The sequence below is a fragment of the Amblyomma maculatum genome, chromosome 1 (genome assembly GCF_055883805.1).
Source record: "Amblyomma maculatum isolate TAMU_Amacu chromosome 1, ASM5588380v1, whole genome shotgun sequence".
NCBI lineage: Eukaryota > Metazoa > Arthropoda > Arachnida > Ixodida > Ixodidae > Amblyomma > Amblyomma maculatum.
The window spans coordinates 316,164,917-316,178,874 of record NC_139344.1 but is presented as its reverse complement, the minus strand read 5'-3'; the positions used below and the strand labels follow the sequence as shown (position 1 = coordinate 316,178,874).

At 46.6% G+C, this 13,958-nt stretch overlaps 1 protein-coding gene across 7 annotated transcripts in view; it reads right to left on the bottom strand.

Annotated features, from left to right (window-relative positions):
• The window catches only part of hyd (E3 ubiquitin-protein ligase hyd), a 264,107-nt gene that overhangs the window by 54,926 nt on the left and 195,223 nt on the right, over window positions 1-13,958 (bottom strand). For all 7 annotated transcript variants that reach the window (XM_084607224.1, XM_084607031.1, XM_084607166.1 and 4 more), the window contains exons 33-35: window positions 12,054-12,277; window positions 7,317-7,568; window positions 2,696-3,070 (exon numbers count right to left, since the gene is read on the bottom strand). In XM_084607224.1, coding sequence (XP_084463350.1) covers window positions 2,696-3,070; window positions 7,317-7,568; window positions 12,054-12,277 — 851 coding nt within the window. The remainder of the gene's footprint in view (window positions 1-2,695; window positions 3,071-7,316; window positions 7,569-12,053; window positions 12,278-13,958) is intronic.

The window sequence follows — 13,958 nt, the reverse complement described above, 5'->3', positions numbered from 1 at the left end:
AATTAACAGTCGGGCACTGGAATGAGCGCCATCGTGGCCCACCGTGCTGGCCGAGCCCACATGTTGACTCATTTCCACGAGTAAAGAGGGCTAGGTGCTACTGCACGTTTACGGAGGGCGATTCCGATAATTTTTGCAATCGAGCCGCAACGGCGAATGAACGGGACTAATCGGTCAGTCATGCGCCGCAAACAAGAACTGGAATGCATTCGTGTGAGTAGAGAGCTTCAAAACATGTTTATTTACACGGAAAAATAATCGGTAATGTGCGTTTGCTTGCGTTTCTTGTGCCACGACTCCACAAGCATAGACTGCAGCTTGCCCAAGAGTTCCAGCGCAGGATCCGAATTCTCATCGGCGGAGAAGTATCGTGCAGCGAGATCGAGCGCCGACGCTACTTCACATGCACTAGGGGGTGGCACCGGATAGTCGCCTTCGTCGGACTCTTCATCGCTTTCAGCCGTGTTCGCCACCCGTGAGCCCTGTGGAGCACATGCAGCCGCGATTATATCCTCATCACTCAAGGGCCCAGACGTCTCCACACCGTTGTCAACGTCAACGTAAGCTTCAAAGGCGACACCTTCCGACAAAGCCGCGTAGCCACGGTCGAGCACGATGGAGACATCATCAGACGAAGCCTCCGCTACCTCCGCGCTGCATGCTTCTGGGCGTCACCGAAGCCACACTTGCGGAAACAATTTTTGATAGTTTCCGGCTTGACGGTATTCCACGATGATGCCAGCAGGCAGCTCCAAGCAAATCGATGTCATACGACTTGCCACTGTCCAAACAAAGAAGTCTCTCTAGGAGGTGACGCCTGTATAGCGTTTTTAAGTTCTGAATAACTCCAAGATCCATAGGCTGGAGCACAGAAGTCGTGTTTTTAGGCAAAAATGCCAAGCAGATTGCTGTCAGTCCACTCACGTCACAATGAGCTGTACAGTTGTCCACGAACATGAGAACATTCCTGTTCTGTGCAGCGAATTTCCTGTCTAGCTTGCGCAGCCAGTCGGTGAAAATTTCCCGTGTCATCCACGACTTTTTGTTTGCGGTGTAATCAACAGGAAGCGTATTGATGCCTTTAAAACAGCGAGGCTTCTCTGCCTTGCCGATCACCAGGAAGCGGCACCGTTCCGTGCCCGTCACATTTGCAAACATCATGACAGTGATTCTTTCTTTGCTTCTCTTTCCGCGAGCACAAGTGTCGCCTTTGTAAGTGACGGTCTTGTTGGGGAGCAATTTGAAATACAGCGCCGTCTCGTCAGCATTGAATACATCGCTGAGCGCATAATCAGCGAGCAGTTCCTTCAGTTCACTGGAGACCCACTGTTCACACGTTTCCTTGTCGACTTCAGCTGACTCCCCACAAACGTTTCTAAATGTCAGCCCGTGACGCGCCTTGAAACGCGACAGCCAGCCTTCCGACGCGCCGAACTCGCTGATGCCCATTTGGCTGGCAAAGACTGCAGCCTTCGCAGCAATTATGGGCCCGCTTAACGGAATGTTCCGGCTGCGAACTTCTTTTATCCATGCTATTACGGCACTCCACTTCGGGATGGGCCGACGTCCGTAGCCTTTTGCGAGAGGGCTCCATAACGTCTTTACGAAAGGCAGCACTGATCGATTCCTTGTTCCTGAGATATGTTGACAACGTGCTCTTCTTGATGTCGTACTTTTTGGCTATATCCGTCTTGGATAGGACACCACGTTCCACCTCACTCAAAATCTCCATTTTCGTCTTGAGGTCCTTTGCCGTGTATTTACCGCGGTTTGCCATGGCTGCCACAATCGATGAGTCGTCGCTGGCAAAGCGGTGAGGCAACGAAAGTGGTAAAACTTGGACCATCGCGGCACGAACAAATGCACGACACCGACAACTGCGTTGTGCACACAACGTGACCACAGGGCAAAAAGAGAACAGGCTTGTCAAAAGCGCACCCAGCAACCGCGGTGCAGCCAAAACCTGCAACGGCTTGCGCCGGACCGTTGGTGTGATGGAGCCTGGCGGCACCCGGCAGCGAAAACCTGCTACGGCATGCACCGGAATGCTCGCTGTGACTGTCGAGTGCGCACCTCGTCAAGCGCGCGCGGGCAGATTTGAAAGATTGTTTTTTGCGTCTTTAGTAACCTTTCTGTGCATTGTACACTTCGTCATTGATTGCAGATAACCAGATGCGGCGATGCAGCGTCCCCGGCGCGTTTATTTTCTCTCGCTACTTTTTTTTAGGCTAAGGAACGGCGCTAGGCCGACTAGGCCTAAAGGAGAAACCTTTTCAAAATGGCACCGGATCGCGAGTCCAATAGCAGGGCGTGTTTCACAATTTTGTTTCTTTTTTTTTCCGCTTCGGTGGGCTCGCTCATGGTCACCAACCGGGATATAAGAATGGCCTGAATCGCGATTGTTCGAATGACACCAAGATTATGCCAGCGAATCGCGTGTTTCTCGAACTGCGGGAGAACGAAATTTGGCGCGATTTGACCTCAGTTTAAAGGGCCACACGCGCAGATTCTCGTCTTTGGTACGCTGTAACATGTAAATTAGGCGATATTTTTCAACGAAAATTCGGAGATAGCTGCGACAAGATCTCAGAATCGCGAAAACGAGAAGGTTGAAAATCCGATTTTCTGACCAATTTTCGGCTGCAAAGACCCGGGTCCCCCCTTAAAGGAGTAGCCAGGAAGAAAAGCTGCTCACCGACTGCCCTTGGCTCCGGTGGGAGCCAGCCAGGACAATCACGCTGGATTTTCCCTGAGGCACTGACGAGGTGGTAGCAGCAGTGGTGCCTTCCTGGGATGGTGCAGCACCCGTCAATGCCATAGGTGGTGGGCCTTTGCGTACCGATGAGGGTGCGGCCACAATGATGGGTGCCCGAGTGGCCTCAGCCAGGCGGCTCGTGTTGGTCAGCAGGCTGCTTCCCGAGCCCCTTGAGAGGCCCAGTCGGGGAGGAAGAAGGGGTGTGGCTCCCCCTTCGCCTCCTCCGGCAGGCTGCGGAGCACGAGGTGCCCCAAACAGCTCCTGGCGTGTTGCCGTAGGAGTCAGCAGCTGTGGACGGTCGGCAAGAGGCAGGGCCTGCAGTAAAGAATCCCAATAAACCCGTAACAAAATCTTGCATTGCATGCAGGCCACTGAGGAAGTTTGTCCAGGTTGGAAAAGGTCCTCGAAGATGTGGCCTATGCATACTGTAGAACCCTATGCTTAAAATCGTGGGCAGTAAAGTAAAAAAATTTCCCATGGAGTTAATTATTTTTCTCCCGATTAATACATTCCTAGATAACACGATTACCTGGTTATTACATTTGATATTTCGACAAATTAAGGTCGCATATTACATCTTGCGATCAACCGGATATGTGATAACGAAAACTTGCGACAAAAAACGTAAATGCAGTGCCCAGCCAGCCACCGTGATTTTTTACCTGCAGTGGCTAGATGCAAAGAGGACAAAGTACCAAATAAAGCCAACAAATCAACACAGGACGTGCCCGTTCCCGCGAAAGCATGCCTTTATAAAGAGAAATGGGGCGGCTTCAATTGCAGTGCCTTAAAGGGCCACTGTCCAGGGTATGATCAGGTACCGGAGATAGTCTGTGCAAAATGCTACACCGATACGCGCGCCGCAAGGCACCAAAAATACAAACCAAAGCTCTCTCATCTCCTCCTCCCCTCTTCCCTCCGCTTCCTCGCCCATTTCGTTTTCGCGCACATAGAGTGCCATGCACCCTCCCGCCAAACGCGGAGGAGGAAGGGGAATTAGGCTTGCGGAGGCTAGACGACCAAGCAAGAGAGTGAAAAACGTTTGCTAGGGAACGGGAGGAGAGAAACACGACAGAATTGGGTGATTGCGGTGGCTGTAACTGCTTTATTAATTACTCTTTTCAAAAACATTTTTTCGGCTTTGGGTTCTGGGGGCGAAGCCTCACTGTCACCGGGGAAGAAAATATTTTCGACCGGAGGGTGGTCAGTGGCCCTATAAGGGCATAGGGGTGAATCATTTCATAACCACAACTATATGTTTGCCTGACAGACGCAGCATGCCCAAAAATGCGACGAACGTACGCCATCGCAATGGCTTCTCCACATGTCTATGCAAGAAGCAAAGCATCCAGATGCAACCAAGAAAGCTATCCTGGTTTGTCACTGCCTTCTACTAACTGGACTTGTTACTAAATCTCTTCCACGCTTCAGACAACACAAATATAGACAGAATTCTGCAAGAGCTAAAAAACGAAGCTGTTCATACTTTGTCTCAAAATGCTAACCTACACTTCCTTTTTTTTTTTTTTTTGCAGTAAAAGTCTCAACTCTAATGTCTGTTCCTCACTCAACCAAAAGTTATTTCTTTTTTCAAAATCAGGCAGTTCAGATGATATGTTTTCCCAGATAATACGTTTTTTCCCACATATTTTAAAATATGTATCAACCAGGTGTACTTAAGTGGGCTCTGCCTAGGTCTTTTGAACAGGCATTCCGATCAGATGAAACAAAAGGGCGCAATGTCTGGGCGATTCCCTTACATTCTTTTGCCGACGTAAGCGCTATTTGAATATTCCATGAAGAAGCAAGAGCAGGCATAACAAAAAACGATTTAACAATTCCTGAAACGAGATGCGATCCCAGATATTATTTTAACATATTGCACTTGCATGTTGTTTATCTGAGTACATAATGAACCAATGTAAAAATTATCGTTTGCAATTTTTCTTTCTTTTTTTCTAGTTTTAAAAAACCAGCACTAAAAGTACACTGTAGCGCACTTGAAACCAGCAGAAACTGCATAAGGTTGAGATTTCATGTGCTGTAAAAGCCCAATGACAGGCAACAGTTTATAAAAACCCCAGATAATTCACAGAACTTAGCCATAATTTGCAAATTAAATTTTACTGAACAATTTGAGCCAGCAGCTTGCACTGGCTCAGAGATTACCCGAGGCAGATAATACAGTGTCATGTCATGAACGAGGCCTGAAAGAAGTATGATAAACTTGAAAATATCACAGATATTATCAAGGAAATGAAAAAAAAAAAAAAAACTGAGAAAGAGAAAGAAAAAACAACAACATAGAAGAGGATATGAATCTTGGCCCTTCAATGTGTTACCACTGTGCCACGCTGAGCTCAGAAATGTTTTTCATTGCTTTTACTTGCATTGTGTAACTATGGTTTATATTTTTCTGAAGTGTCGAAACTGCAGTGTAGCTGAACGATTGCCTTGTAAGCCTGCTGTATCTTCTTGCCGGCTGTTAAGCAGTGCCACCGATGTCGCACATCTTTAATAAGTATTGGATTTTGCAGAGGTATCTCCGGATGCTCCAATTTCGTAAGCTTTGCAGTTCTGTCCTCGTCTCAGTACACATGTAATTCTTGCTATACACAGAGCGAACTAGAAGACAATTGAGCTTGGATCAGAGCACTGGGAAGACCTTTTGAACTTGGAATCAATAAATGCATTTTATGCTGCAGCAACAAAAAGTATAACAAACTCTGCTGACACAAAATTATGCTAGAGTTGTCCCTATAAACAATGCAGGACACAAATACACAGAGCGAACTAGAAGACAATTGAGCTTGAATCAGAGCACTGGGAAGACCTTTTCAACTTGGAATCAATAAATGCATTTTATGCTGCAGCCACAAAAAAGTATAACAAACTCTGCTGACACAAAATTATGCTAGAGCTGTCCTTCAAACAATGCAGGACACAACTGCACAGCAAGGCTGTGTCCCTTAAAGGTGCATACAGATGACGGACCACGAACTGAGACGCGAACGATCCGGCCCGCAACAGCATCCACACGGCTGGCCAAAATAACAGCCGACAAGCCGGTCCACGGGGCGGGCCGAAGGGGTACACTATTGGCCTTTTCAATGCTCGTAGCACAGTGCCTCCCATTTTTTTAAAGCATTGTTTCATAATGGCGAGCTAGGGGTGCATTTCAGCAATATTCAAATACAGTACCATAACTGCCAACCTGACGAAATCAAAAATCTGAAGATTTTTATTTGCGCCAAGGGATGGGAAAGGGGGGGGCATTGTCAATTTAAACGTCTGAAACATGCCCATAAGCAGCAACAGCAACCAAAAGACGAGAGCCCTAGAGAATCACGCTGAAACATCTGCACGCCGCCGCCAAATGCTATACGCCTTCGCAGCCGACGCGAACTCATTGGCGCTGCCGCCGTCATTTCAGTCTTTTAATGAGACAGCAGCTGTACACGCAATGCCGTCTGCAATAGTTGTTGGGCATGATCGGGAATAGTGCAGCTCGGTAACATGAGGAATGTGCGGCCATGCGCAAAAATTACGAGACATTTTGGCGACTAAGTGGTGAAAGGTGAAAGCCTGAGAGCCGCATTCTGCTACGCATTTGTTGCGAATGTGGCGGTGAATGATGCTTTGAGTAAAGAGGGTGACTACTGTTTCACATTCCTCCCTTCCTCTATGGCATGGTACATGTCTACGCGGAGAATTGTGACAGATACTGCGCCTTTTCTATCCTGTAAATCAATTTCAAACGCCCCTGATGCCTGCTGTACTAACGCCTCCTAGACATCTGGGTCTATTTCTGTTTGCTGTGTGGTGAGGCGTTCGAGGAAGCAGTAAATGAAAAGTTAGTGGCACAACGGCAACGGCGGATCGCGAAACGGCGTCATGCGCGGCATGAGGAATCGCACACCTTGTAGAAATAAATTTCCTTCAGAGTTGCAGGGACAATTATCTCGATGGGAAACAATGTATTCACACCAAAAACCAGTCATAATTATGCCAAAGTCAAAACCAGTCAAGTATGCCAAAAACGTTTTTAACAGATTCCTCGAAATTAAATTTTGGACACAGTCACCATTTTGGAGGGACAATATCATGGCAGCTGCTGCTATAATTCTTTGTTGTTGTTTTTTTTGCCAGAAAGATAAAATTATAAGTTCTGTAATAAAACTACTTTTCAACCGGTTGTTTGCCAAAATTATCAAAATATATCATTTGTCCCAGTCACCAAAATGAGCTTTTTCTTTGACAAATTTGACAAGCCACAACTTCCTTTCAAGTCATCCTAGAATGGTCATTTATGCTTTATTGCAGTCCTTTGTGATTCTAGATCATTCAAGGATCAAAGTCTTCTCAAGGTCTAATATTTACTAATTATGCTCCCTCCAAACAAAAGATCAGTTTTCTTTATATATTTAAAACTACCTGCATTAGGTAAAAACAGTTTGCAGTTTTGAAATGAGCACGAGAACATGCACAAGTGGTAAAAATCTGGTGCAAATCTGCCCATAAATAAAGAAATGATTCCAAGAAGGGTGTCTTAATAGTGCACCTGGGAGAGAGGTGTGCCAAAGGGGTCGGGGGCTTGGCAGCCCAGGCAGAGGGTCGAGTCTGAGCGTTGGAAGAAGGGGTGTCGTCGGCCACGGTTGCTGCCTGCAGCTACCGTGCTGGCCGAGGCACCCCCTTCAGCTGCTGCAGAGGCTCCCGCAGCACTGTCCTCCTCACAGCAGCTGTCCATGTCCACCTGCATGGCTGTACTACCCCCCCCAGCCTCTTCTTCGGGGTCCTCATTCTCGTTGTAATCCTGCACAAAGGAGAGCCCAGCCACTGACAAATTGCGACAATATTTCATATTCCATTTGACCCGACAGTATGCCGTGATGTTTCGAGAATGCCTGCTTCACAGGTTTCGGTTTTATATACACCTGGCCAACTGTTCAACAGTACTATGCAACCGTCGACTGCTCCACCATAAGACACAAGAGATGGAAAGGGCATTCCTGCTCCTCCAGAGAGCCTTCTCTGGCAGGCTGTTCCGATAAGTGATAAGCAGACTCTGTCCACACTCAAGATGGTATGCGTCGACTCCCCAAGAAGATGCCACTACTTTGTTTTATCTGCTGCCTATAGTGCAGATATGTTATCTTTACAGAGAAATTATCATGGTCCAAACATATTGATTTCATATGTAATAAAACCCTCAGAAAATTAGGATATTTTAGATAAACTTAACTCAGGCTAAAAAAAACAAAAAAAAAAAACAAAAAAAAAAACATGTTACTAATGAAGCTATCCAAAAGAATTTGTTTCATAAGTCTTAAATATTACCGTAACTTTTCAATCACTTCTGTCCCTGGATCGTTGCAACTAAACACACTCGCCACCCACAGGGATTTTGAATTAATAAAATTTACGCACTCTATCGTCCACTCGCGTTATCGTCTCCCGAGCAACTGCTGCATTACACGTGCCAAATAAACGCTAATAAGAAGCTATTACAACCTTAAAGGAGTATTGACACGTACATTATCTGTTTCGGGATTTTTGCTTTAAACAATGCACGATGATCCAAAACAGTGGTACTGCAACCCAAAAAGCCCCAACACGCCTCAATTAATTAATTATCAGGGCCTTTATCAGGACCAGTTCCGGTTTCGAGCTCTCAGAGCATGGAGCACGCAATGACGTCAAAGATACGAGCGCACCACACGAGTGCCTCCTGCTGGCAAGACTGGCAACACGTATACACACAATCTAATGATGCATACGTGTGGAGTTTTTCGTATGCTTGTGATTGCTTGTGCAAGAAACTGTCATCGTCGAGCAGTGTTTCAACATAGCATTTAATCCTTCGATGCTGTTTCTCCCGAAGGCGCTGATGTTATTGACATTGCCGAGCACTTTGATTTCGACCCGCTCGCCAGCGACTCAAGTGAAAAAGCAGGAACCGACAGCAGCCACGAAAGCTTGGCGGTTGGCTTGCAGGAAATATCAGCTGGTTAGACATGCTAAACAAAGGTACTGATTATTATAAAGATGCTGCTCTCTCAGTCCAGTTTGCCGGTGCTGTGAGCTCCAAGCTGGCTTCCGGAAAAGAAAAATGTTTTATCAGTAAAAAAAAAAAAATCCGTGGCCTAATTAGATGATGTCGGCCACCATGACCTGCTATCATGCTAAAGCTGCCCATGCTCACGCCTACTCACACCTGCTCACGCGCTGATTGGTCCAGACGCGGCAGGTCTGGACCAATCAAGCATGCGGCGCCATCTGGCGCTGTCAAGGCGATCTGGGTACGCAAAGCAGCCGTCGTGATCGGCTCCGATTACAGATAGCCTCCGCTATCTGTAATCTGTTGCGGATCACTGTTTATTCGCGTGCATAGCAACTCCGTACAAAGAAAAGAACCATGAATAGCGAATAAATTGGGAGGATTGTTTGACCAATACTGAGGCTCTGGTAGAGTGATTATAGCGATAGAAGCAATTTTTTATTTTTTTTCCATATCCACTTTGCTGCTGCTGCCCGGGGCGACTCGCCCGGTGTCTGCTAGCTCCACTGCTCAAGGCGTCTTGTGAATCAAGAATTTATTTTTTATGTGATAGGCTTCCCAGTAAAGCGGCGCGAAAGTTCAACGTGAAGCGCCGTCCGCTGCCGCTTTGATGTGAAACCAGCTAGGCAAAGCGACGTCCAGGGCAAGTGCAAAACAGAAAGAAAAAAAAATGACTCGCCTGTCACGCCAGCCAAATGGAGACACGGAACGGCACACGCAGCTACTTCGCTTCAATGACGCCATTTTGAGATAGCGGAAATTGCAAACAAAGAAAACAGCTTTTAACCAAGCACAAAATGGTGGCGATCGGCCGGCTGCAACACCCGCGGCGCGCACGGTATTTCAAACAAATTTCCTCCTCTCAGGGGGCATTTCGTGGCTGCCATGATGTTTTTCGAAAGCCAACTTTACTGACCAAATCCAGCATTAATTGCCTGTATATTTTGAAAATACGGTTTTCAAGAAATCAACATTTTTGCAATTTTTTTCGTCTCAATGAGCTGTGTCCCACCCTTAGCTACTAGCAAAAAATCCAATTTGGCCTAGTTACTGCCACTCTTATTTTCTTTCCGACTGATATTTGTTATGTCTGCATGTCCATAAATGAATACCATATCTTTTCTTAGGGGTGAGATACGGTAAGCCCTCATTAACACGAACTCGCATATCTCGAAAAATTGGTTAAGTCGAAAATTTTCCACGCCGTGCCTTCACCTCCCATAGGTGCTATGTATTAGCTCTCGTTTATCTAAGCATTTTTCGGGCGTAATGCGGACATCTCGAAATTTTGACGGGAACAACGGAAGGCAAAGGTCATTACCGAAAGGTGATAGGGGCTCCGAGTGAGCATTTTGTTCCTATACTAAATGCTGAACACAGTCACGTTCGAAGAGCGAATACAAAATCCCCGTGGATGCAGCCGTATTTCGCCTTGGGAGCAAGCACATGAGCGCCGCTCGCGCGCGCGGGGACTGATGGGTCTTATCAGGCAGTCGGTTCAGCCAGTTCAGCGTGGTTCGGTCAGCTGCCCCTTGCACGCGCATAGCAGCAAGAGCGATTTAGTTATTGTGTGGTTCTGTTTTGTCGCACTATGTGCACGAAGCGTTGACTTCGATTTCTGTTGTGTATGTGGTGTCCGCAACGCTTGTTCTGCAACAAAGATGAATGCAGCGGCGACGACCAACGGCTTATGCGATGTGTTCAGCAGCTTGAGGACGCTTTTGTCGGACCAAATGCCAACACGAAGCAGGCAAGCACTACCCAGTTTGCCTTCCAAAATAATAAAATTCAGTTTTTCCAGAGAATTCTTTTGCGGTTGGCTGGTTGGTTTGTGGGGTTTAACGTCCCAAAGCGACTCAGGCTATGAGAGACGCCGTAGTGGAGGACTCTGGAAATTTTCGACCACCTGGGGTTCTTTAACGTGCACTGACATCGCACAGCACACGGGCGCCTTGCTTTTCGCCTCCATCGAAAAGCGGCCGCCGAGGCCGGGATTCGATCCCGCGTCCTTGGGAACAGTAGTAGAGCGCCGTGCATTTATTACAAAAGCTCCCCTTGCATAGTGAAGCGTTGATGGGCGCGCGACAGGCCGAGAGCCGCCAAAGCATTTTCACTCATCGCTATCGCGATCAAGTTCTGGGTTTTTAGAAAATCTCGCCTCTCACCTGGAAGCAGCTCACGAGGCAGCCAATCGAAGAAGTCTTTGGGCTACTCAATTGCCCTCCTTGCCTTTTTTGTTTTTTGTTTTTTTGCGAGCGAAGTTTGTTTTCCTAGTCCGGTTTGAGCGAAGAACCTGCAGACGCTCACTTCGTCTGATCCGTGCATATATGAGCACATCGAGATGATTCAGTAAAAACACGGTAGGGTAGTAAAGGAAAATAAAAAGGCTACAGTGGCTAGATATTGTTAATTTTCAAAAGGAGTAGGAAAAAGCCACTGCTTGCAATGCAAGTATGCATCTGTAGCAGCACACCGCTGCGCCGAGACCGTTTTTATTTATTTATTTTTTTTTAACGCAATGCATAAAAAATTTCATCAGTGTTGTTGTATCTCAAGCTGTATAGTGTTAGAAACGGGATATAGTGTAACTGTACTCTCCGTGACTGAACGACGATGGGGCGGTAACAAAGCAACGCTGAAAACGTGCCTCTGTCACAGAGTCCCATAGCTCCGTGCGGTGTGCGTGTGCACCAGCGGCAACGACAGGTGTTGGCAGCGGCGGCGCGCGACGAATCGCCAGAGGTTGTTGCCAGAAATTTCGGCATTTTGCTTAACTCGAAACTCCGCTTATCTCGAAAGTTTTCCCGGATTTTACAACTTAAAGTTAATGAGGGTTTACTGTACTTGAAATACGCATTCTATGCTGCAGCTGCATACTAAGACTAAACAAGATATGTTGACAAATACTAGTTTTCAAGGCACTTGCTCCCCTTTAATTATACTTAAATTAGGTAGTTTGAGTTACACAATCCCCACAATTTAACTAGGTCTTAGCGACACCAGTAAAAGTTAAAAAAAAAAATACATTGCCACAAATACGGTAGGTTCACTGGTGCATGTTATAGTGTATGCACGCACATGAACATAAACCAGAGCAAACAAAGACAACAAACACGACAGCATGCCAGTGCTCACATCTAAGAACAGCTTTAGTTATATCTAATCAAGCAAAGCGAATATAGATGCACTTAGCCGTAAATGAGCAGTGAATGAAACTGAAACAACATGCAAACAGCTCACCTCAGCATACCAGGGGTCAAGAAGCAGAAAACCATCACGCAGTGTCTCAGAGTCATCCGCCCCTGACCGCATGAAATAGATGAGTGCATCGAAGACATACGCCACATGCTTGAGTGAAGCAACGTCCATCACCGGCAGCGAGTCGAAGTGCTCATTGTTGTGGGCACGCATAAGTGAGAGCGCATAGGACAGGAAGTCCCTCCTTGCTGACACCCCTTCAGAACCTGAAGCAGAAGGGTTTGAAAGGCTCAAGATAACAGGGATTTTAAAAAAAAACAATGGCAATTTCCAAGCAACGACCTGGAGAAAGTTTCCTTGCTCCACAAAGCCAAAGAACTGTTTCAAAGGGTGCTTTGGATTGAAATCCTCAGTCTTGATTGGACTGTGACAAGCTCAGTCCCTAGACTCCTTAGACATCTTGTTCCCTCGCAAATTTGGAGAGTGCTCTGGAATGCTGTTTAGAATTCATCATACGTTTAACATCCTTACCCATCCATAAACCCATTATCCTACTAATGCAACAGAAGCAGTTGAGTTGACCAAGAGTGTGATTACAATAGCCGATCGATTTTTCAGAGTATAAGTATTCAGACGTGCTGCTACCGTCAGTAACGGACGCGGACTTCGTCTATTGCGAAATGCCTACCGGCTGCACGATTCATGTGCTCAATTGCTTACTCCACAGCCTGTAACTTGAAGCCAGCCATGTAACTGACATTGCGGACCATAGCGAAACGCAATACACAAAAAATGAGCAAATAAGAGCCACTGCAAACGTTGTACTGGAGCGGTAATGGCTGCCAGAAAAAAGTAGGGCTAGGGCTACGCCATACTTCAGTATTGCTTGAAATGGATGTCTCTGCGCACCCCCGGTTGCCAGTGCCTCCTTAAAGTATCGTATTGGTGGGAGGCGGCCAAGGTGGGGAGGGAGAGGGCATTATAGGAAAAGAGCGCTAGGGCGAGGAGGCGCCACGCGGCTGCTGCTTCTGTTGCCATTACAAAAGGCAGATCGAGTGAAGTGGGAAAGTTACAGCGCAGCTGTTTGCGGGACTGCATGGGACGAAACTTAAAGTGAGTTCATTATGCGAGTAAATGCGATATTCAAACTATTTTTTATGTCTTGCTGAGTCCGAAAAATCGGTAAGCAGCTGATTTTTAAATGACCAGCCAAGCAATGAGGCACTTGATTTTGAGCAGATATCTGACAAAGCCTAAGGTGCTACTAGTGGCAACAGGACAATTATTGCTGACAAATAATGCTGTGCTGTCATCTCAAAATATGTTACACGACTCTTTCGGGCCGATACGTTCTGTCGAACTTTTGCTTCGCATGCAAAAATGGTCCGAAACCTGACAGTGAGGGCTATGTGCAGTGGAAAGACAACCACCAGTGCCAGAAAAACAGTGAATTTAAAGCTGGACAAATGGAAATTGAAGCTGGGCCGATTATCTTCGAAAGGTCACTCCAACGGCATAACACGTGCTACACGACCATTCTGAGTGACTGCAATAACCACACATTCAATGCTACACAGGAAGCAAAAGTTTATGGCTATGTTGAGGTGGAGAAGGAGGACTGCATCTATCACATTCAGAAAAGAATGGGGACAGCACTCCGCAATTTAGTTCAAAAACACAAGGTAGACGAAAAACAAGGCCTTGGCGGAAAAGGCAGATTGACTGTGGAGCTCATCACCTGCCTCAGCCCATACTATGGCTGTGCCTTGAAGTCATATGATAATGATGTAGATGCCATGCAACAGGCAGTGATGGCAACATACTATCATATAACGTCAACTGATAGCTGCCCAAATAACAACCTCTGTCCGACTGGTGAGAGTTCTTGGTTGCGCCACAATGCTGCAAATTCAAAAGATAAGCCTCAGCCTAAGCACCAGTACAACT